Source organism: Capricornis sumatraensis, chromosome 18, assembly GCF_032405125.1.
Source record: "Capricornis sumatraensis isolate serow.1 chromosome 18, serow.2, whole genome shotgun sequence".
Taxonomy (NCBI): Eukaryota; Metazoa; Chordata; class Mammalia; order Artiodactyla; family Bovidae; genus Capricornis; species Capricornis sumatraensis.
The window spans coordinates 39447301-39472534 of NC_091086.1; the positions used below are offsets into that span (position 1 = coordinate 39447301).

At 38.0% G+C, this 25234-nt stretch overlaps 1 protein-coding gene across 2 annotated transcripts in view; it reads left to right on the top strand.

Annotated features, from left to right (window-relative positions):
• The window catches only part of OXCT1 (3-oxoacid CoA-transferase 1), a 164221-nt gene that overhangs the window by 49432 nt on the left and 89555 nt on the right, over positions 1-25234 (top strand). For both annotated transcript variants that reach the window (XM_068990464.1, XM_068990463.1), the window contains 2 exons: positions 23417-23524; positions 24782-24896. In XM_068990464.1, the coding sequence (XP_068846565.1) occupies positions 23417-23524; positions 24782-24896 (223 nt within the window). The remainder of the gene's footprint in view (positions 1-23416; positions 23525-24781; positions 24897-25234) is intronic.

Genomic DNA, 25234 nt, shown 5'->3' on the forward strand with positions numbered 1-25234 from the left:
CATACTTATGCTGAATATCCTTCTTGAATTGTTTCCACTGAAAGTAACATTTATTGTTTCGGGGGTGTAAGAGAAACAGAATGAATAAAGAGAGCCTTAGATACTCGTTGATGCTTTATGTTCAACTCAGTGCACACCACTACCTACAAACATCAGAGGGACCTGGAGTCCAGAAATAGATGCTTATTTCCTTAGGATTTAGCACACTGCTACATATAAGTAAATTAGCCTGCAGGTGTGTTTTCACTGCCTCCTTATGAAAGCTTTGCCTTACTGAATTTTCAGACTCAGGGAAAAGTATGTTTTATTTAGTTTGTTTTTCAATGAAATGATTTGAAACAGTTTATTTGGGAGAAATAATGAACGATTAGAAACCAAGAATGACTTAACTGTTAGAAAGTAAAGTAGTTTCTCCTTACCTGAGATTTTGCTTTTCACATTTTCTGATACTTGTAGCCAGCTGTGGTTCAAAAATATTGAATGGAATATTCCAGAATAAACAATTCATAGGTTTTAAATAGGGTGATGAAATCTCATCCCCTCCAGCTCTGTCCCACCTGGGATCCCCAGTTGTCAACATCTGCTCCTAACATCCAGCCATCAATAAAATGTCTTTGTGATCCAGGATCAGCCAGAGCAGTTGGTCCTCCTTCTGACATATCATCAGAAGGTCAGTACAGTAAGTCCCTTACATATGTATGAGTTCAGTTCTGAGAGCACCTTCAAAAGTCCAGTTTGTTCGTTAAGTCCAACAAAGTTAGCCTAGGTACCCAACTAACTCAATCAGCTATATAGTACTGTTCTGTAATAGGTTTTAATAATTTTCACACAAATAATGGAAAAAAAACACAAAAATAAAAACATTTTTAATCTTACAGTATAGTATCTTGAAAAGTGCAGCAGTACAGTATTCTCAAAGTACAACTTTCTGCCTCAGTCCACTCTCTAAATTATTTTCACTTATGTTTTCATTGTTATCATTTGGTGCTTCTTAGCTGTACCAGCTACATCACCACTGCTTTTATGCTGGCTTCTGGACATCCTGGGCTTGAACTCATGATACTGTACCACTGTATTCTACACGGTACTGTACAGTAAAGTACACAAAGTCACTCCTTGTAGAGGATGCATACACGTGACAATGTATGCCAGAAATGTGAACTAACTTACGTGATTGGACATGAGACCACACGTTTACACCTTTGAAAATTTGCAACCTGAAGGTTCGTACGTAGGGTACTTAACTGTAGTAGTCTAACATTACGTTACATTGCTTCTGTCATTCACCTCACTTCATCTCATGGGCATCTCGTCATCTCACATGATCACAGGAAGAAGGGGGAGCACAGAACAATGAGGTGATTTGAGAGAGCAAGACCACATTCACATATCTTCTATTATAATATATGTTATAATTGCCCTATTTTATTATTAATTATTGTAATTTCTTATTGTGCCTAATTTATAAGTTAAACTTTATCATAGGTCTGTATGTATAGAATAAAAATGTATATAAGGGTTCAGTGCTCTCCACAGTTTCAGATGTCCACTGAGGTCTTGGAATATATTCTGTGTGGACAGGAAGTTCTGGTAATGGTTTTTTGTTCTGTTTTTCTTTCCATGAAGAAGGCCAGACCACTCATGTCTGGGAATATAGATCACTTTCTCTCTGACTTGGCTTCTGAAATTTAATGTTAATTTCTGTCACTGAATAACTAAGCCTGCACTCAGTTTCTCTGAAGAGAATTTTAAATCCAAATCCTATGGAGGGAAGTTAAACAGGAACCTGAATAACCTAGTATCTTTGCTGTGCTTGCTGTGGAAAGGAGCTGGGTTATTCATTTAAAGAAGCTATTTTAGTTTCCTTAATAATTACAGGAAAGGATACAAGTTTTGCCTTGTATTCTTGAAAAGATTCTTTTCAGTTTAGAATTTTATTTTAAATTTTGGAAAAAATTTGCTGTCACAGACAAAACTCCGGGAAGAAAAATTCATTATTATCAAATTCAGACAAATACAGGTTGACTGTTAAAAGCTACAGGATTAAGATTGTTGAGTTTGAAAGTTTTGGTATAATTTAAATTTCATCCAGATTGAGAAATTTACAAAGCTCATTCATTTTGAAAACTGACATCTCAGAAATGGAATCAAATCTTTAGGAAGAAAGGAAGTAGTAAATGATATTTTAAAGGCAGTTCTATAGATCAGTTTCTGCTGTAAAGAGTATTTTAGCTGCTGTTTTATTTATAGATTTTTTTTCCTTCCAATGCTTTTGGCATTATGTTTGCACCCGAAAAGTTTTCACTTACTTTTCCTTTTTGTTGATACATATTAGCATTTTATATGTGGACTAATGAGGACTAGATTTTATAAGGAGAGAAGAAAATAGAATGGAAAACTTTTCTTCATAAAACTCATTCTCAGGAAATAGAAGGGGCAGTAAAATGGTCCAAGTAGAAAAGATAGCAGCTAAGGGGTGCCTTACATAAAGTGGAGTAGATCCATAATTGAAATATTTTCAACTGTGGCAATGACAGATAAAGGAGTTATAGCCTAATGATAATAAGAACAGCAATAGCAACAAGTACTATTTATACCATGAACTTACGTACAAAGCAAATAAGGTCATGTGTTATAATAGCCTAGTAAGGTAGGTTTTATTATCCTTATTTTATAGAGGGAGGAAATGAGGATAAGGAGAAACTTTATGATAAAGCTAATAAAGGAGAGTTAAGATTTAAAGACAGTTCTTTCTTCCTCCAAAGCCATGTTCTTAAGGAAAAGTGAAGGATAATGGATGTATTTTAAGATACGTTTTGTTTTATACTTTGCAGTGTTAATATTTAAAATATAATTTATTACCTCCTTAAGGGCAGGGTCATAGACCTTTAGCTAATTGAATTTTTCAGTTAACTAAGTATGGCTCCAGGATAATGTTAATACTTCCATAAACATAAAATTAAAAATCATTCAGAAATGTTAACCTTGTAAAACCTATAAAATAGGATAATCTCCTGAAAGCTATAAAATGAGAGTCTTTACACTTGAGAAGCTAGAATGGTTTCTCCCCAATAAAAATGATGTAGATGATGTTAATTTCACTTCAGACAATAGTTTGAAAACAAGATAGAAATTTTAGGATTCTGGGTAATAAATAGTGGCGTGATTATCTACTTAAAAACTAGAAATTTCCATTTTCTTTTCTGACATCTAAGAACCTTAGACGTTAACACTCTTGTCTTCACAATAAAAAAGTGAACAAACTGATAATCAGCAGAAACAGTTTGTTCACAAGAATAATAGTAGTGATGTAGTCCATGATTATAACTGATAGATGAATGAAAGCAATGTTTTAAAGGGCGGGAAGGAGAGATGAGAATACTGTGTCATAAGGTACTTGTATTTGTCCAAGTAACCAAGAACTCTTGTTAGTCCAGTGCTGACTTTCATAAGGAAATAAACATTTCTTTCTTTCAAGAAGTTAATGTGTGGCCATGTTTAGATAGAAAACAGTATTTCAGTTAAATGTGGGAAATGAACAATGAACTAGAAAGTCATTCTAACTGCACACTGGACCAAGTTCATATTTTATGAAATCTACAAATGACCACCTTCAGAGTTGCTTGGAAAGATAGTAAAAAAAAGTGACTGTTAAGTTCACAATGATAAGGATTTGCTGTGTGAGACACAGAGATGATCTTAGATGATACCTCAGTTTAGTTGTTGTGATATTAGGATAAGACTGAAATTAGAAGTTGTAGATAGAGCAATGGTGCTAAATTTAATGATTAAGATAGTCATTGCTGTGGGATCCTGACAGTTTGTGGCCGTAACCTCAGAAGTGTTCTGTTTCTTAGCTTTGTTTGTGTAGATACTTAAAAAAAAATTAATTGTTTATCTTTATTTTGGGCTGTGCTGGATCTTTGTTGCTGTGTATGGACTTTCTCTAGTTGCGGAACGTGGGGCCTACTCTCTGGTCACGGTGTGCAGGATTCTCACTGCAGTGGATTCTCTTGTTGTGGAGCACAGCTCTACAGTGCACAGGCTTCAGCAGCTGGCGCACAGGCTTAGTTGCTCTTCGCATGTGGGATCTTCCTGGACCAGGAATCAAAGCCATGTCCTCTGCATTGCAGTCAGTTCAGTTGCCCAGTCGTGTCCGACTCTGTGACTCTGTGGACTGCAGCATGCCAGGCTTCTCTCTCCATCTCCAACCCCCAGAGCTTGCTCAAACTCATTGGGCCACCAGGGAAGCCCTCTTTAGATACATGTGTATGATGGCTTTTAAAGGAAGGATGAGCTTTCTCCATGGCTCAGCAGTAGAATCCTCTTGTAGTGTGGGAGACGTAAGATACATTGGCTTGATCCCTGGGTCTGGAAGATCCCCTGGAGGAGGGCATGGCAACCCACTCCAGTATTCTTGCCTGGAGAATCCCATGGACAGAGGAGCCTGGCAGGCTACAATCCATGGGGTTGCAAAGAGTCAGATACGGCTGAAGCGACTTAGCATGCGGGCAAGCAAAGAAAGGATAGGACTTCAGGTATTTTACAGTCTCTTTCTTGGCTCACAGGTCTAAGGACATTTGGGTGGGGATGGGCCAGAATGGAGTGTGGAGATACATCTTCCACAGAATCAAGGGCCTTGAGGGAAAAAATGGAATGGAAGTCTCTTGGTTTGATTTTCTTAATTCCTATTTGTTACCTATATGTTTGCTTTTATAAAATAAGGATCATATTTTTTATTTTTTTCATACTGTAAAGTGTGAAACATTTCTAATAAAAATATTTATTTGGCTCTTCCCAGTCTTAGTTTCAGCAGGTGGCATCTTCGATCTTCATTGGAATATGCAGGATCTTTAGTTGCAGTGTGTGAACTCTTAGTTGCGGCATGTGTGATCTAGTTCCCTGTCCAGGGATGGAACCTGGACTCCCTGCACTGGGAGCGTGAAATCTTAGCCACTGGGCCACCAGGGAAGTTCCAAGAAAGTTTTTGGAGATCATTAAATATTCCCCCAAAGAGGATATTTTAGCAATTATACTCAAATTTATATCAACAGTTCTATTGTACTTTCATGGTTGTTTTTCCTTGCTCACTATTATTAGTAACGCTGTGATAAACGTCTGTATCTTGTATCTGTGAGTGTCTGATGAGTTGATGAAATTCTTAGAAGTGAATTTTTTGGATGTGTACCTCCATTTTACAAACATTTGATAAAACTTTTGATAAATATTGCTGCATTGTTCTATAGGCAGGTGGTTTCAATTATAACCCCGTAATGATACATAACAGTGTCATATTGAACCATTCTGAACAACATGAATATTATACTTAGTTTTTCTTTAGATAATCTGCTCAGTGAAAAACTGTCTCATGGTTTTAATTTTGCATATCTTTGATGACCAGGGAAGTTGAATATTTATTGGTTTTTTTGTATTTGCGTATGTGTGTGGTTTTATGTGTTGCTGTAAGTATGATAATTATTTGAATGGGCATGTCTAGTATTTCATTCCCAGGAGTTCTTAGGTCATGAGTTGTATAAGAGGGAGTTATATAAGGGATATCGAATGACATTCCGTGTATGTGGAATCTAAAATGAAATGATACAAATAAACTTATTTACAAAACAGAAACAGGCTCACAGATGTAGAGAAAAAACTTATCTTGACTTGAGGGGAAGATTGTTGGGGAAGGAATAGTTAGGGACTTTGGGATCAACATATACACACTGCTATATTTAAAATGAATAACCAACAAGGACCTACTATATAGCACATGGAACTCTGCTCCATGTAATGTGGCTGGCAGCTTGGATGGGAGGTGGGTTTGGGTGAGAATGGACCCATGCCATCCATGGCAAATAGATGGGGAAACAATGAAAACAGTGAGAGACTTTGTTTTCTTGGGCTCCAAAATCACTGCAGATGGTGACTGCAGCCATGAAATTAAAAGATGCTTGCTCCTTGGGAGAAAAGCTATGACCAACCTAGACAGCATGTTAAAAAGCAGAGACATTACTTTGCCAACAAAGGTCCATTGTAGTCAAAGCTATGGTTTTTCCAGTAGTCATGTATGGATGTGAGAGTTGGACTATAAAGAAAGCTGAGTGCCAAAGAATTGATGCTTTTGAACTGTGGTGTTGGAGGAGATCCAACCAGTCCATCCTGAAGGAGATCAGTCCTGGGTGTTCATTGGAAGGACTGATGTTGAAGCTGAAACTTCAATACTTTGGCCACCCGATGTGAAGAGCTGACTCATTTGAAAAGACCCTGATGGGAAAGATTGAAGGCAGCAGGAGAAGGCGATGACAGAAGATGAGATGGTTGGATGACATCACTGACTTGATGGACATGAATTTGAGTAAGCTCTGGGAGTTGGTGATGGACAGGGAGGCCTGGCATGCTGCAGTCTATGGGGTCGCAAAGAGCTGGACACGACTGAATGACTGAACTGGATACATGTGTATGTATGGCTGAGTCCCTTTGCTGTCCATGTGAAACTATCAAAACATTGTTAATTGACTGTATAGATATATATATAATATAAAAAAAGTTTTTTAAAAAAAGGAGAGAGAGGATGTGCAGGATTGTGGTTGACACATGAGCTCTGGAGTTAGGCTTTCTGGATTTGAACCTAGCTTCCTGAGGAATCCCCCATCTGCTGAACTCAGGCAAAGGAGGGCATTTAAACTTCGAGACAGTCACTCAGTTATGGGAGTAAAGATGAATAAGACTCTCAAAAAGTAACCATGGCTGTCAGCTGTACCCCCAGAACTCATTCCTAAAATAAGGTGTGAGTCAAGTGCACCGTTGATTCACCATTTTGAGACAGCTCTCTAAAACTTACAGTCGTGATTTTCCACAAAATCATCTCACTGCAAATGAGGACATAAATCCTGTTGAAAAAAGAGAAGGGAAGAAAGGGCCAGAGGGTATTTCTAACAGAACCTAATGGATTTAGAATCTTTACCTGTGATATTCTCTCTTGAAAAGTTATTGAATAATGAGGCACAGTATGAGTGACATAAATTGAGGAGATGCCCTGTTATGAATTGTCTTATTGCGAGAAAGAACAAAAGTTTCATTTACTAATTTTGTTTTCACCTTTATTTTAATGAACAATGTTAGACCTACTTATCAATTTATTCCACATTGGTGTTAAGAATTTAGCTTGTGATTTCAGTCACTCCTGTTAAAATAATAGTGCCTTTCCTCACTCCTTCCAGAGACTTTGTCAAAAAGTCTTATTTTTTCCACCTCAAATATAGATCTGGCCTACAAATACTGAAGTGATAATTAGGGCTTGTGCAAGATTGTTTCATTTGAAAAATTAGCTGCTTTTTTTTTTTTTAAAGGATTTACTTTCCAAATTGTTCTGGTTTGAGTGTATAGCTAAAAAAAGGCATTTTAAAGTGATGGCTTACATAAATGATTTAAGTAAGGAATGAGTGAGAGGAAAAAGGAAAAATATTATTTATTGACCTCTTTTGTGTTTCTGGTTATAATTTTTATAAATACATTTTTGCTTGTATCATTATTGTAGTTTGAGCATGTAACATATGTCAGTCTCCTAAAATTAGAATATATTCAGATTTCCCCATAGCCTTTCACAAGGCCCCTAGAAAATCCAGGTGCACAACCAAAAGTTAGTAAAAGTGAGAGACTCTGATTGCCAAGGTATTGAAAATTTCTTTCTGGTGAGAGGCCACCATGATCAAAAGAAACTGCCCTAGCAACATTAGTTAAGGTGAACTCTTGTGAGAGTTTTGAAGTATGAAGGGAATCATATTTCTTTTTTGTTCAGGTGAGCTGTTGCCGTTTCTAATACCTCTTCCAGAACTTGGTTCCTCATTCCATAAAATAAAAATTTCACACATCTTTCTGCCATTTCCATTCCTATGTCCCCAAAATTTTTTCACAAGTATCCTCTCTCCACATTCCTTCATAGGCCACATCCTTCCCTTACTCCAGGCATTTGCCCGGGCCTCTCTTGTTGCCTAGAATGGCCTCCTCATCCTTCTTTATGTGGCTCATTTTCTGCCTTCTTGGTGAAGCTTGTTCTCTATTATATTATTTATTACCTCATTTATTACCTCATTACATTGTGATTAGCTGTCCACCTGTCTCCTCCAGTAGATCGTGAGCACCTCATGGGACCTTGTCCTATTCATCTCTGTATCCTCTGCCCATGCACACAATGCCTGCCACACAAGAGGTGCTCATTAAATGATATTTGAGTCACTGAGCCAGAAGGTTAAAATATGAGCATCATTTTGCAGGTGTAGAAATGTTCTGCCCATATTAGTTGCTTGACATTATCCTGCCATAGTCTAAGAAAGTGAAAAATGCCTTGTGTTCAGTAGTTCTTCCTGATGGCTTTATGACTGAGTTCTTGATTGGGCCCTGCTTGGAGAGGCTGGATAACCTGCCGCCAGATGTTCTGTAATTCCCTTCTTTATTACAGGGACTAGTTTACTCTGATTTCTCTGGGATCACTTTATCTCAAGGTGTGCCTTTTAATGCTGGCTGGAATAGATAGCTTTTATTCCTCAGCTAAAGGAGAACAAGCCATATGGTAGTTAACTAGATTTGCAAAGGATTATAAATTGGTGGCAAATAAACTGGCCTTTTAAATGCAACAGCCTGATAAGGCAGGAGAGAATTGGCATAGCAAATGCACAAGTGCACAGGAGTATTAAAGGTGTACTAAGTGGCATGGAATTAAGATCATGTGTTGCATTTAACAAAGTACACCCAGTAAAAGGGGTTTGATCTAGTGCCCAATAACCCAGAATAATGAGAAAGCGGTAGGTTAATGTGTGTACTTTGAGGTCTTTATCGTAGGAAGAAAGAAAGATTGAGCTAAATCATGTCCAACTCTTGTGACCCTATGGACTGTAGCCTGCCAGGCTCCTCCGTCCCTGGGATTTCCCAGGCAAGAATACCGGAGTCGGTTGCCATTTCCTTCTCCAGGGGATCTTCCCGACCCAGGAACTGAACCCTGGTCTCCAGCACAGCAGGTAGATTCTTACCGCCTAAGCTATGCAGGAAGAGTGGTTGTAGAACATCCAGCAACTGATGTAGACTTACAACACATAAGGGCTGGAAAGAAAACGAGGCATCGCTTAAAGTTCACCTGTCACATTTTAGAGGTAAAATGGCCTTAAGTGGTTCATGTAAGAGCATAGTACAAGAAGGTATTCCAGCTAAAACCCAGCATCTATATCTTTTGACTCCAAATCCAGTTCTTTATTTCACACTCTGCTATCTTCTTAAGGAGATGTCAGAGAAATAATGTATGGACAAAAGTCCTTCTCTTACAAACTATTGACATCAGTAAATTACTTTTTTTCTGTCAACCATAGTCATTTTTCTTTAATGGTAGGGGGAAATTCTGCCTAAAATATCAGGGTGCTTTTTAAATTGTCATTCTTAACTTTTCAAATATGCTATTGAGTTTCAGGGATGAGCTGAAGACTCAGAAGACATTTTAGATGCAGGACCTTGATCAGCTTTATTCACTTTAGTTTTCAGTTAATGCTGTGAATGAACACCTCAGAGTTAGGACTAACCCTGCTTTCCTAGTGATAACTAGAGGTTAAAATTCAATTTGTTGGAAGAAGACTGAAAACTGAAGCCAAATCCAGCGTCTTTGGTACCCAACACCAAATTAATTTTCGGAGACAAGGGTTTTGGGTGAAGTAGAAAAAAACAGCTTTATTGTTTTGGCAGGCAAAGGGGGCCACAGTGAGCTAATGCCTTCAAAACGGTGTGTGCCCATCTGGAGTGGGTAGTGAAAAGTTTTATAGTAATGCTTCAAAGAGGGATGATCATCTCATGGACATTCTTCTGATGATTCGAGTCAGTGTCGTCAACCTTCTGGTTCTAACTGAGTCTGGGGTCTCTGTGCTCGTGGGCAGCATCCCATTAATTTCTCTCAGCTGGTGGGGTTTTTCAGTTCAGTTCAGTTCAGTTGCTCAGTCATGTCCAACTCTTTGCAACCCCATGAATCGCAGCACGCCAGGCCTCCCTGTCCATATCTGCAAAACAGCTCAAAGATATTGTTACGTGTATCCTTTGATGGGGACCCAAGAGCTTGCTCCAAGGCTGCACTATTGTTTCTCTGACCGTTTGTTCCTCTCTTGTCTCTGCAATCCCTTCCCTTTCCTAATTGCCAACTTTTTGAACCTGTTCATTGGAAGCTTGGGGGAAGGTCATGGATGCTGAATGAAACCTATTTCCTGTAATCAAGAGATGGGTAACACCAAAAGACTTTCCTACCCAGGATTCCCACAGGGTCCTGCTCTGTATCAGAACAAGTGATGCCAGCTGTAAAACTGATTGTTTGTCTCTGCCAGTTGTCCTAAGGGAGGAGTCCTTTGATCTTAATGCTAAAATCAGAGCTGAGACTGTGATGAATATGTTTGAATGTCTTTTAGGACTTTAAGGTCCAGTTTTAGAAACTGAACTACAGAGAGAGGAAATAAGATGTTTTGAAGTTTATTTTTGCACCTTATGACTATTTTTATTATACTAAATCAAAGAAAGCAAACAGCATTTTAATTTTCTTAATCAAATAAAGATTAAGGGTTCAACTTTGCTTACTGCTTCCTAAAAATTAAAACATATTGAGAACATATCGAAGTTTAAGTGAAAACTAAAGCTCATATTCAAAACGGTGTATGCTAAACGATTTTAAATTTAGAAATTGAGTCATTCACAAACTGAATTCGAGTCACAATCCCGGTTGGGTTAGGCAGCTGTTATCTGTGTTCTGGAAATGTTAGAGTTAATCCCAATTCTCCTTTGAAGTTTCTATGTTAAATATTGTGTTCTTGCATTATAAAAAGCTCCAAGGATGATTAACAGGTCCCAGCTGAAGGAAACAGTCTTAAAAAGTAACCTTTTAAAGTTTTAGCTGACATCACTAATAGGCAGTTTATCAGTGGCTGTAAAACCCAGCAGAAACTTTTTTTCTCTCCTTGTTTCTCCACAACTCTCTTCATTGAAAATTGTTCCTAGTTAATTCTATTAATTATATCATGTCTCACTGTTTTTCTTGGAGTGTGTGATAATGGTGTAATTTTTCTTACTATTATAGATAAGGCTAGTGCTTTAAATGAATGTGTTGGAGGTATTTTAATTCCTTTGGGTAGATGTTCTCATTTTAATTATTTCTTTGGATTTGCCACAGCCTAATATTTTCTTTTAGAAAAAGATAGGACAAATAAAATTGGATATTTATAATACTTCAGTTCAGTTCAGTTCAGTCGCTCAGTCGTGTCCGACTCTTTGCCACCCCATGAATCACAGCACGCCAGGCCTCCCTGTCTATCACCATCTCCCAGAGTTCACTCAGACTCACGTCCATCGAGTCCGTGATGCCATCCAGCCATCTCATCCTCGGTCGTCCCCTTCTCCTCCTGCCTCCAATCCCTCCCAGCATCAGACTCTTTTCCAATGAGTCAACTCTTCGCATGAGGTGGCCAAAGTACTAGAGTTTCAGCTTTAGCATCATTCCTTCCAAAGAAATCCCAGGGTTGATCTCCTTCAGAATGGACTGGTTGGATCTCCTTACAGTCCAAGGGACTTTCAAGAGTCTTCTCCAACACCACAGTTCAAAAGCATCAATTCTTCGGCGCTCAGCCTTCTTCACAGTCCAACTCTCACATCCATACATGACCACAGGGAAAACCATAGCCTCGACTAGACGGACCTTAGTCGGCAAAGTAATGTCTCTGCTTTTGAATATACTGTCTAGGTTGGTCATAACTTTTCTTCCAAGGAGTAAGCGTCTTTTAATTTTATGGCTGCAATCACCATCTGCAGTGATTTTGGAGCCCAAAAAAATAAAGTCTGACACTTTCTACTGTTTCCCAATCTATTTGCCATGAAGTGATGGGACCAGATGCCATGATCTTAGTTTTCTGAATGTTGAGCTTTAAGCCAACTCTTTCACTCTCCTCTTTCACTTTCATCAAGAGGCTTTTTAGTTCCTCTTCACTTTCTGCCATAAGGGTGGTGTCATCTGCATATCTGAGGTTATTGATATTTCTCCCGGCAATCTTGATTCCAGGTTGTGCTTCTTCCAGCCCAGCATTTCTCATGATGTACTCTGCATATAAGTTAAATAAGCAGGGTGACAATATACAGCCTTGATGTACTCCTTTTCCTATTTGGAACCAGTCTGTTGTTCCATGTCCAGTTCTAACTGTTGCTTCCTGACCTGCATACAGATGTCTCAAGAGGCAGGTTAGGTGGTCTGGTATTCCCATCTCTCTCAGAATTTTCCACAGTTTATTGTGATCCACACAGTCAAAGACTTACTGAATGTTATTAAATCACATACTTAGTGAAGGTTGGCATTTTTTGCTTAAATAGAAAGTGTGAAGGCAGAATGCCATCATGGTCTAGACTATCTGGATGTTGTATTAGTTAGTGAAAATGAAAATAATACTTATCATAGGCTGCATTTGAATTTGTTTAAAAAACATTTCAATTCTACATAAACTATTGGATTAGTCCATGACGTAAGTAATGTTTTTACTGGTTTTTTTTTTTTTGATCAAAATGTCCTATTAATTTTGCTGCTAGTCACAGTTTTAATAAATTGAATTATTTTAGGTGAAGCTTTTCTCCTAATGAGTTCAAACTCATCCCCTTTTCCACCTCATCCCGTGGTTCTAAATGAGACATTGTAGGGACAAAGAACTGTTTTTGTTTTGTAATGAGGAACATTAGGTTGAAGGTGATTATCATAAAGTTAGGTTGAACAAGAGAAGAAAGGAAGATTCTTTCACTGTTCTCTGGGTATCTTTGTCATATTATAGTGTTTTTGCTGGTAGTTAGCTAAGCCCTTTTATTTCCTAGAAAAAATGACTAGGCTAGCTGTTATTTTAGAATATTAACTTTGATCCCTGTTTAATTTCATTCATTTAATTGGCTCTTTTATTTTTTTAACCAGTAGAGGTCATTTTCTATCTTCATTGTATCAGTATTTTTTCTGGCCTTGTATCATTCTCCAGTTTGATAAATATACTGTTTAATTTTTATACATTTTGTTCCAGATATTATAAAGTAGCTTATAAGGCACAGAAAATACACAAGATAACATCAGTTAAAAGTAAGGCTCTACAAAGAAGGAAAAGCAATGATAGGGCTTTAAAATGGAGCAAGGACGAGACTGAAAAATTATACCGTAATAGCAAGTGCAAGATATCAAATAAAAATTATAGGACTTGTTTATATAATTAGAAGTACATCTAATTTTTTTAAATTTATTTTTTGTTTTCTATTGGAGTATAGTTGATTTGCAATGTTGTTTTAGTTTGAGGTGTTCAGCAAAGTGATTCAATTATACATACATACGTTCTTTTTCAGATTTATTTTCCCACATAGGTTATTACACAACATTCAGTTCCCTGTTGTTGTTGTTGTTTAGTCGCTCAGTCATGTCTGACTCTTTGTGACCCCATGGACTGCAGCATGCGGGGCTTCCCTGTCCTTCACTATCTCCCAGAGTTTGTTCAGATTCATGTCCATTGTGTTGGTGATGCCATCCAACCAACTCATCCTCTGTCTACCCATTCTCCTCATGCCCTCAGTCTTTCCCAGAATCAGGTCAGGGTCTTTTCCAGTGAGTTGGCTCTTCACAGCAGGTGGCAAAAGTATTAGAGCTTCAGCATCAGTCCTTCCAGTGAATATATTTAGGACTGATTTCCTTTAGAATTGACTGCTTTGATCTCCTCGCTGTCCAAGGGACCCTCAAGAGTCTTTTCCAACACCAGAATTCAGAAGCATCGATTCTTTGGTGCTCAGCCTTGTTTATGGTCCAACTCTCACATCCATACATGACTACTGGAAAAACCGTAGTTTTGACTCTCTGGGACCTTCCTCAGCAAAGTGATGTCTCTTCTTTTTAATATGCTGTCTAGGCTTGTCATTGCTTTTCTTTCAAGAAGCAAGTGTCTTTTAATTTCCTGGCTGCAGTCACTGTCCGCAGTGACTTTGGAGCCCAAGAAAATAAAGTCTGTCACTGTTTCCATTGTTTTTCCATCTATTTGCCATGAAGTGATGGGACCGGATGCCATGGTCTTCATTTGAATGTTGAGTTTTAAGCCAGATTTTTCACTCTCCTCTTTGACCTTCATCAAGAGGCTCTTTAGTTTCTCTTCACTGTCTGCTTTTAGGGTGGTGTCTTCCGCATTCTGAGGTTATTGATATTTCCCCAGCAATCTTAATTTCAGTTTGTGATTCATCCAGCCTTGCATTTCACATGATATACTCTACATAGAGGGTTTCCCAGGTGGTGCTAGTGGTAAAAAATCCTCCTGCCAGTGCAGGAGATATAAGGGACAGGGGTTCGATCCCTGGATCTGAGAGATGCCATGGAGTAGGGCATGGTTACCCACTCCAGTATTCTTGCCTGGAGAATCCTATGGACAGAGGAGTCTGGCAGGCTCAGCCCATAGGGTCACAAAGACATAGAAGTTAAATAAGCAGGGTGACAATATACAGCCTTGACGTACCCCTTTCCCAGTTTGGAACCATGTCTGTAACACGTTGTTCCATGTCCGGTTCTAACTGTTGCTTCTGAACCTGCATATAGATTTCTCGGGAGGCAGGTAAGGTGGTCTGGTATTCCTATCTCTTTAAGAATTTTCCACAATTTGTTGTGATCTACACTATCAAAGGTTATAGCGTATTCAGTGAGGCAGAAGTATATGTTTTCCTGAAATTCCCTTGCTTTCTCTGTGATCTAGTGGATGTTGGCAATTTGATCTCTGGTTCCTCTGCCTTTTCTAAATGCAGCTTGTACATCTGAAAATTCTCAGTTCATGTACTGTTGAAGCCTAGCTGAAGGGTTTTGAACACTGCCTTGGTGTCATCTGAAATGATGTGAAAATTACCACACACATGCAATTATGCAGTAGTTTGAACATTCTTTGGCATTGCCCTTCTTTGGGATTGGAATGAAAACTCACCTTTTCCAGTCCTGTGGCCACTGCTGAGTTTTCCAAATTTGCTGGCATATTGGGTACAGAACTCTAACAGTATCATCTTTTAGTATTTGAAATAGTTCAGCTGGAATTCCATCACCTCCACTAGTAATGCTTCCTAAGGCCCACTTGACTTCACACTGCAGGTCTGGCTGTAGGTGAGTGATCACTCCACTGTGGTTATCCGGGTCATTAAGATCTTTTTTGTATAGTTCTGTGTATTCTTGCCACCTCTTCTTAATCTCTTCTGCTTCTGTTAGGTCCTTATTGTTTCTGTCCTTTATTGGGCCCATTTTTGCATGAAATATTCCCTGGGTATCTTTATTTTCTTGAACAGATCTCTAGTCTTTCCCATTCTGTTGTTTTTCTCTGTGCTATACAGTAAATCCTTGTTGATTATCTATTTTGTATATAATAGTGTATATGGTAATACCAAACTTCTAGTTTTTCCATCCCCCCTCATAGTACATGTAATTTAAAGGAAAATAATGATCAAGTGAAGTACAACTATTCTTGCTATTAAAACTAGACAGAATTTTATCTTAGGCACCCTGTTGTTGTTTTTAATTTTTTAAAAAAAATTTATTTTTTAATTGAAGGATAATTGCTTTACAGAATTTTGTTGTTTTCTGTCCAACATCAACATGAATCAGCCATAGGTATACATATGTCCCTTCCCTCTTGAACCTCCCTCCCATTTCCCTTTCCATCTCACCCCTCTAGGTTGATACAGAGCCCTGTTTGAGTTTCCTGAGATGTAATGCAAATTCCCATTGGCTATTTGTTTTACATATGGTAGGCACCCTGTTTTAATTGGAAGGGAAAACTCTTTATAACTGTGGTGTAGGTTTTCTCCAAGAGCATACTATTCTTGGAGCATTAAAAGACTGGTTGGGCTCCTTAATCTTTTTTTTTTTTTTTTTGCTCTAAGTTTTGTTGAATACTTAGAGGTCATGAGCTTAAGATTGTCTTCTAAGATGCAAATTTTAATGTAGATGTTCAGAATTGTCTGTTGTACCCAGATCCTTGCCCCTTACCACAGTGAGCTCAGGATGTATTCCCTGTCTTCATTTAAGGGCTTGATAAAGATATTGAAAAGGATAGGGCCAAAGACAGCAAAGTGTTACCAAGTCCAAGCTTGCTCTGCTCATCGCACAATAGGCCAATAAATTGGAGAGGAGTTGTTGAGGCAAGGAATATGACTTCATTCAGAAAGCTGGCAGACTAATGTCTCCGAAAAACAATCTTATCAGAGTCTCAAGGAAGGGAGTAAGGAAGTAGAATAAAATGGCCATTAATCTTGCAGTGTCTTCTGGAATGACCAGACTTGGGGAGGGGATGGGTTAATTTTTTCCTTCCTGTAGCCATCCAAGGGTAGACTGGGTCCTGAATAATAGCACATTGGTTTAACATTGAGGCAGAGAGGCAGGCCATTATGTATAGACAGTATCCTTTTAGTGAACAGAAGCAGTGAGAAGGAAAGGTTAAAATAAAACAGATGCAACATTTAGTCAGATTTTACTCTTCCCTATAACAAAAGCACTAGAATAGGGGTCCTTTTTTAATGTAGGGTCTGACTGAGGCTGGAGGGTAGAAATGGGTTGATGTTTATGGACAAATCCTCCATAATCCTTAGAGGGATTTTACAGGTCAGTAAATATTTTTGCGTGTGGACAGATGTAGCTCTCATCAGATTCTTAAGCAGGTATTTGTTTCCCTCAAAGTTAAGAACCACAGTATCAGGGGCCTCTAAGACTTTGTCAAGCCATCCAGTAGTTTTGTGGTCCTTCTGTTATCTTTCTGTCTCTACATCAGAGCAGGCTCCCTGCTTTCTTCATTGTTGTATCTAGTAGGTGCTTAATTCATATTTGTTGATTTTAAAGTGAATGAAACCAAGTCACATTTTCTCAGTATGTCTGTAAAACTGTAGCGTGAGGGAATTGGTCAGGTGCTTTGTGAAATCATACTGTGTGCTTTTCTCTTGACTCAGCAATGCACTAGCTAGATCTGCAAATTGATGAAGTTCACTTGGCAGGGCTTGGTGTGGGAAAAAACTTGTCCTGCGGTCTAACGATATTCTTTCCTCTGTTTATGACCTTGTGGGCCATTTGTTCAATAACCTTGCCCCTGCCCCACAACACAACATGGATCTTAGTTCTCTGATCAGGAATTGAATCCTTGCCTCCTGCAATGAAAGTGCGTCTTCTTAACCCCTGGACCACCAGTGAAGTCTCAATAATTCATTAGCGCACTCTTGTGAATAGAGCCCCAGTTTGAAAAGGAGTATATTTGCCTTTCCATACGCTGACACCTGTGCCATTTTTTACTTGACTGTAATTCTGTGACCATATTTTCAGCCTCTTTAAGAATCCTGACTTGTAATTTTTGTGGGTCTACAGCCTAGAATTAATTTGGATAATCTGGGTGTATCTTCTTGGAATTCAGTTCCTTCTTAGCCATATTAGTTCTTCCCTTTTCTTCTCCCTGATGGTGAAGCCAGAAGTGAAATGGAATTGAGCTATCTGTCTTCTGTCTCCAGTGGTTGTGATTACCATGTCTGAACTCCCCATCAGCAGCAACAGAATCACCCCAGAAACCACTCTGCCATCGTCTTTAGTATTTGGACAGGACTCACCTCATTACAATTTGTACTTTTTGACCTTCCTGTTACAGTTTCAGGTGATGCCCTTTTGTCTTAGGTCATGCGTGTCTCTCTTTTGTATGAGCTTTTTTTTTTTTTTAATTGAAGTGTAGTTGATTTACAACGTTGTGCTAATGTCTGTTGCACAGCAAAGTGACTTAGCTGTACACATATGTTCGTTCTTTTTTATATTCTTTTCCATTATGCTCTATCCCAGATTGGATCCAGTTAGTTCCTCGTACTCTACAGTAGGACCTTGCTGTAATAGTTTGCATCTAAATGTAATAGTTTGCCTCTACTAACCCCAAATTCCCAGTCCATCCCCTGCCCTACCTTCTCCCCCTTGGCAACCACAAGTCCATTCTCTATGTTCGTGAGTCTGTTTCTGTTCATAGATAGCCTTCTTAAAATACGAGAAGACACACTGCTATCCATGTTATCATATTCTTTCTTTGTAAACCGTGTTCTTGTTGTCAAGATGATCCGTTTTCATACTGTCAGAATGGGGGTTTTGAGCGCCTTACATCCCTCATAGGCTTCTATCATTTACAGTTTCTGACCACTTGATCCTGATCTTTGTTTTCATCCTCGCAACTTTTCAAAATCTTCCTCCCTTCAAAAACCAGGGTCCATTTTTGTGTATATCTTAAGATTCAGTTCCTGGCTTATTACAAATTCCAATTTTACATTGTCACTTTCTTTCAGGGTTTCCATCATTTCTACTTTACCAAGGAATTTATCTTTATTGGTTAAAAGTCCAGAATCATGGTTTCTCTCACTGTTTCATTCTGAAGAATAGAACTTGTCAGAAGGCAATATAGAATTTATCAGAAGGATATGATGAACAGAAGATGTTCTAATAATTGACATTTTCCATGATATCACCCTTTTATATCACTGTCTTGTTTCTGAGCCAGTTTTGTCATTTCTGTTAAAAAATATGCCATCTACGTCTTTAGTTTGGTGAGCACTCCTGATTGCATGTCCATTAGTGCAATATTCTTTCTCCTTTTAAAATCACTTTAAATGCATTTTGCCACATCATTGCTAGGTCAGTGGCTTCCCAGGCTTGTGCCTGTTTTCATGACATACCTTGTGCCTTTGAGCTTATTGTCATCAGACATTGGAGAATGCCCATTGGCCTGAGACATTCAATGACTATGCGATTACGTTTACAACTGTTTGTAAGGTTGCAGTTTCATTAATAGCCACTCATCTTTTCAGTTTTTGTGCCTTTCTATAAAGACATCTAAGACCCCATGTATTTTTCCAGACCTTTTCAGCTTTCATGCCATTTTCTATTATATTTTTGTAGTAGTCAAATTATTCCCTAGGATGGAGCTTAAGAAGCTATGCGTCTTCTTGCTCCTTTGGATGATTTTTCTCTGCTGGATTTGTGGGGAAGGACGCCCTGCAGGCCGACCCTCCTTTTGCTTTACGTTTCCTCTTTCTCTTCTTTGTTTTTTCTTGGTTAAAGTAGTATACAGAACACCTCTGCATCTTCTAATTTTTCTGTTATTGCTCATTGCTTCCCTTCTCCATTTTTCTAGTCTTCTAAGGCTTTTTTATTTTTTGCTAATTTGGTTACTGGTGTGCTTTTTTTTTTTTTTTTTTAATGTTTCTAGCCATTGTGGCCTGTTATTTGCTTTTTAAGTTTCCTGATAAGAGAAGAATATTCATCCTAAGTCTTTTTGAAGGCTAAGATGACTGAGGAATAAAATCTGCAATGTGATTCCTCCCCTTCCTCCCACCTCAGACCTCACTTTATTTCACATGGTGAGGTTTGCAGGTGTGCAGCTTTTTCCACTAACAGCCTTCAGGGTTGGGCACACTTTTGTGGTCATAACCGACTGAGGTTGTCACTAAAATAAAATAAGAAATAAGGAGGTTACCTTGCTGCTCCTCTGTTACATTACCTGAGATACAAATAATGTTTGCCAAGGGAAAACAAAAACACTGTCACCTGAGGATGAATTCTTACCCTTCGCCGTGCTTTAAATTTTTGCAGAATTATAAAGTGGGAAGGGTTTAGGGCAGAGAAAGCAACCTTTTAAAACAAAGTTCAAATCAATAATAATTAACATTCACTGGCCTCCCTTCTCCTGCTAATAACTGAAGACAAGTACTAATTAGAGAAGCCTCAAGTGTCTGGATTTCTGGATGTGCCAGATGGCTGCATGAGAACTGTGCATTGTGCCAGGAAAAAGCCTGGGTTGCTCTTAGCTACCACCTCTCCTCCATTGTGATCTTGTCTGAGGACCCTTAAACATGCCCATCACTGTGCACTGAGGCTTTTTCTTTGTTCTTTCTTCTCTTGTCTTCCCCACTTCTGATTTCAGGAGGTACATTTCTGCCATGCTTAGTGAGTGCTCTTGTGAGCTTTTATTTTTACTTCTTCCTTAACAAACTCATTCTGTTCGTCTTTTTCTTTTCAGATTTCCTTTGACTCTTAGGTTTTTGTCTGATCTCACCAGATCCTTCCCTCTCTCCCCATTTGTTCTTTTTCAAGATCACACAGAATCAGCACAGAACCTTTCAGCTGCTAACATTAAGATAGTTCTGCCTCTTGTGTTTTTTGTTTTTTTTTTTTTAACTCTTTTCACAGATTGTCTGAAAACATATGTTTTCTTCTTTGGGGTTATACTTCAAATATTTTCTTCCTCTGTGATTAACTCTGCTAACCAACTCTGAGAAAGCTTTGATTTTTGTATGGAAATTTTCAATCCTGTTGAGTGTTGATATTGTTTTGACAAATGCTGCCCATGCGTTTTCCACAAGATGAAAATCATTCCTATTAGGATGACAAAGCCTGGAACTGATTACGCTTAACCAGATTCTTGCTTTTCATTGGAGTTGTTTTACTGGGACACATTCTTTCACTTCGTTTGTTGTGAAAGTCATGATATAGTTGCCCTTGGTAAAGAAAATTGGTCTTGATTTGGTGGGTTTTGTTTTTTTTTTTGGTCAGAACTTTTTCTGATGGAACCCAGAAGGAAGTAGAGATTGGTTACCATCATTTTTGGCTAAGTGAGAAGTATGACTTCTTTTCTTTCCCTATGTGTTTCTTGCTCCTGCTGAAGGGTCATTGCAGGGAAACCAATTAGGAAGCTGATGCGGTAATTCAAGCAAGAGATGAGAGGGCCTGATCTATTGGAACAACATAAGGCAGTGAGAATAATTTGCATTTTTTAAAAAAATGTAAACAAAAAGTTTTTTAACTTAAATTTCATAATGTTGTAAATGTTTTTAGGGTTTAGAAACCACAGTTTTTAGGGTTCTATTTTCTTTTTAACATGTCCTTTTGATACATAGCTAACTAAGCAATTTATCACATCCTCCACTTACGTATTTCCTAGTTTTAGAAGCCATCTACTTGATGTCTATTGCAACTTAAAAAAAACAAAAACTTGCATGTTTTTCACCTCTTGATTAAAAAAGTAAAATTAAACAGAAATAACTTGTACTGTCGCCTAGGGATAAAAATGAACATTTCAGTACTAGTTTCCTTTGGTCTTTCCTCTTAGTTTTTGTAGACATATAAATAGTTGTTTGAGCCAGTATATTAGTCTGTCAGTCATGTCCAGCTCTGTGATCCCGTGGACTGTAGCCCACCAAGCTCCTCTGTCCATGGAATTCTCCAGGCAAGAATACTAGAATGGTTTGCCATTCCCTTCTCCAGGGGATCTTTCCAACTCAGAGACTGAGCCTGATAACATATATATTTTAGTGTTATTCTGTTGTTGATCCTTTAGGTTGTTCCCAACTCAGTTTAAAAAAATTTTGTGTGTGTGTTTTTGGCTGCCCTGAGTCTTCATTGCTGTGCTCAGTCTTTCTCTAGTTAACGACATGAGGAGGGCTGAACTCTAATTACCATGCATGGGCTTCTCACTGTGGTGGCTTCTCTTGTTGTGGAGTATGGGCTCTAGGTTTGCGGGCTTTAGCAGCTGTGGCTCAGAGCACTGGCTCAGCAGTTGTGGCTCACAGACTTAGTTGATCCATGGCATGTGGGGTCTTCTGGACCAGGAATTCAACCTGTGTCCTTTGCCTTGGCAGGCGGATTCTTGACCAGTAGATCACTAGGGAAGCCCCAGCTCAATGTTATTTTAACAAATGCTGTGGCCAGTATTTTCATGAAAAGTAAATCTTCACACATATCCTCAATATAATGGCTTTATATATATCCTTAGAATAATATCCTCAGGATAAATTTTTTAAAGTCAAGAATTTCTTTGAAGGCTTGAGTTGAGTAAGTGTAAAATGTGAATGAACCCTAATGGCTAAAATTTCTGGCTTGTTGAAGAGGTGGAAGTAATGTTTAGTTGCTCTGCATTTCCTATATCCACCTCCTGTTTACCTGATCCCTACCTTGGTTGCAGTAGATTAAAAAAGAATCAATATGCAGGAGGCCTAATAACCTGATGGATATGTAAAAAGTGAGGGTTATGTTCTTGATATATCAGAGTATAGAGAAATTTGGAGGAAAAGATACAGAGCACAGTGATGGGGAGCCCTCTGCCTCCCCCTGATTCATTCTCAGATGGATATTAGATATACATCTCTACTCACTATTTCATTTTTGGATTCCCACATGTTTCCTGACTTCTTTGGAGTTTTGTTTGATCAGAGAAGATGGTTTTTATGTACCATGTCCTGTTTTTTTTTCAGCTATTTGAGAGCAGTGCATAATAATGAAATTGACTCTTATTACTCTTTCATTCTTTCATTGTGGGAGGAGTATGATTTAGGCATACATGGTAGAATAGCATAAGGAGGGGTGCCTAACCTCAAAAACTTCTGAAGAGTTCAATTACTAGTTTAGGAGACAAGTATAATACAACTCCCTTTGTACAAGTCATTTCCTTTGCAGATAGTTCTTCGCTTTGGGTATGACATCTATTAAACTGAGTACTCTCAGTCTTCAAGATAATATTTTTTCTTGGCACCAGAAAGATAATTTTTTGATCTCAACAATGTTGATCTTAGTTTTTCTTGATCCTTTTTACTCTGAGGGTTTTTTTAAATGTTGATATAAAAATTTTTCTTTTGTCCTTTTTAAAAATGAGTTTTAAAATAGCAGACTGACTTGGGACATTGGATATTGCTATAAAGTAGCCTTTTGCTCTATGAATAACTTTAATTTTTAGAACTTATAGTTGTTAAGATTTTCTTTTTCAGATTTCCATGTTGAAATTAATGATCAATCTTAAAATCATTTCAGCAATTGCAGTTCTATCACGATCCTAGGAAGCTAATAACAGGAATAATTTAAAATGGTTACAAATAGCATTTGTGTCTATATTTAAAAAGCAATTGACCAAGCAGATGTTGTTACAGATTTTTGTCTTTGATATGATAAATTTCCATTAATTTTGAAAATCTGGGTTTAAGGGATGTGCTTTCAAATTTTGCATAGTTGAGCTGCAATTTGTGAAAGTTCAAGCAGCTGTACTGACAAACGTTTGACAAATTTGTAGCTGAGGCTGTTTTAAGCAAAGTTCTAGAACTTTATGTTCTGTGTTTTATGTTCAGGCCATGTATTTGAATTTCTTCTCTTTTTGTGGGTCTAGAAGTTTGTGTGTATGTATGTATGTGTGTATTCTTTCTCTCTGATGTATATATAGATTTATATTTGTATATTTGTATGTATATACATATATATATTTTACATTGTGTGTCCAACCTAAGTTGGAGGTAAAGATGCATATTCTTCATTTTTTTTAAAATAAAAATATTCAACTTAAACTCTCATTATTTAATTTAAAATGTTTTTCTCTTTGCTTAGGTTGAAGAAATTGTTGATATTGGATCATTTGCCCCAGAAGACATTCATATTCCTAAGATTTATGTACATCGCCTTATAAAGGGAGAAAAATATGAGAAAAGAATTGAGGTAATTGACTTACCTTGTTTGTCAGTATTTATGGATCTGACTGTCAGAGAGATGTGTCCCTGGAGCTATTGCAGATGATAAGGAATTAAAGCTGAGCAGGAGGTCTTGCTTTGAATCTTAATAGACGCTTCTCATGTGTCCATCTTAAAAGGGAATGTCTATGTGATTGTCTAGATTAGCAGTGCCTTGTGTTTACAACTTGTATATCACTAAGTTACATGATTCTCTAGACTGTGTCTTCCAGGCTTTTGTAACTGTTCTGATTTATAATGCATAGTTTTGGATGGCTGTCCTGCAAGATAGAGAACAATAATCAGGTCTTGGTTGCTTTACCCCTGCTGGACTCTTAGTGTTTGAGTGTTCAGAGCTAACTATCTTGATGTCTTTTCATGTTTTCCCACAAGTGCTGGGCTCTGGGCAGCTGGTGGATAGATATGAGATCACGGTAAGGAGAGGCTATCAGGAGCATTGGAGGTATACTAAGGCTACTGAGAGCATGAAGATCAGCTGGATCAGAGTTGATATTAAGATTCAGAAATGTGTAGGGATCAGCAACAGAATAGACAAGCAGTAAGAGATACAAGAGATTCAGAGATGCCCTCCAGCTGTTGACATCAAACAGGAAGACACTGCAATATAAAACTAATGTCAGGGGCCAGGGATCAAAAAGAGGACATTTGCAAACAGGGACCAGAGTCTGTGTCAAAGAGATCTAGTGATGGAAATAGTTCTCTGGCTGGTTTCTGGATATTTCTATGATTTCCGTGATGCACTTATAGCAAAACCAGTCTGGACTCTGCAGGTGGAAATAGGAGATTGATAGCAGCAGTACTTCGTAAACACATTCTGGTAGCCCCACAAAAAAACAGAGTCAAAAGGTCTATTTGTTTTCTTTCTCCAGCTCCATCCCTGAGCACCTGAGGAGAATTCAGTTGTACGACTCTTAAGAGTAACAGTAGCACTCTGTGTGACAGTAACAGAGGACTTATTTGCTTCAGAGATAGAGCAAGTGTATCTTCGTCTTCAAACACTTCTGACCTTTCATTTACTTCCTAAAGAATTATTTCTGTCATCAAATGTCATCCATGTTACTCTTCTTTTGTTAAAAAAAAGAAACCATCTATATTATATTGCAGATTTGCTTCCTGTTAGTAATAGGGGAGAGTTAAAATTTTTTCCAATACAGTTTCGTATTTCAGCAGTGATAAAATACAAGGCATACCTCAACCATGAATAATTTATTTGTTTATTTTAAAGCGTTTATCAATCCGGAAAGAGGAAGATATAAAAACCACATCTGGTAAACCTGGAGATAATGTCAGAGAACGTATCATCAAGCGGGCAGCTCTTGAATTTGAGGACGGCATGTATGGTATCCTTTATTCCTTTTGCGGCTGAGCAAAGACTTAGCCCTTTTTATATATTCATCAGGTTACTAGACTTCCTGCATAAGGATTCTTTTCTAGTCCATTGTAGCTTCTAAAGCAATTGATCAGTTTTTACAAAACGTGGCATATAATCTAAAGATATAAAGATAAATGAAATTGAAATTACAATCCTTTTACCTTCTTGAAGCGAAATAGTGACTGAAAATTAGCTTAGCTATTCTCTGATATACAGTGAATTTCAGTTTAATTTGGCATTTGGCTAAAGTTAATTGGGAAAAGAGATTACCCAGGATGAAGGTTTAAATTCTCAGAAGTACTAGTT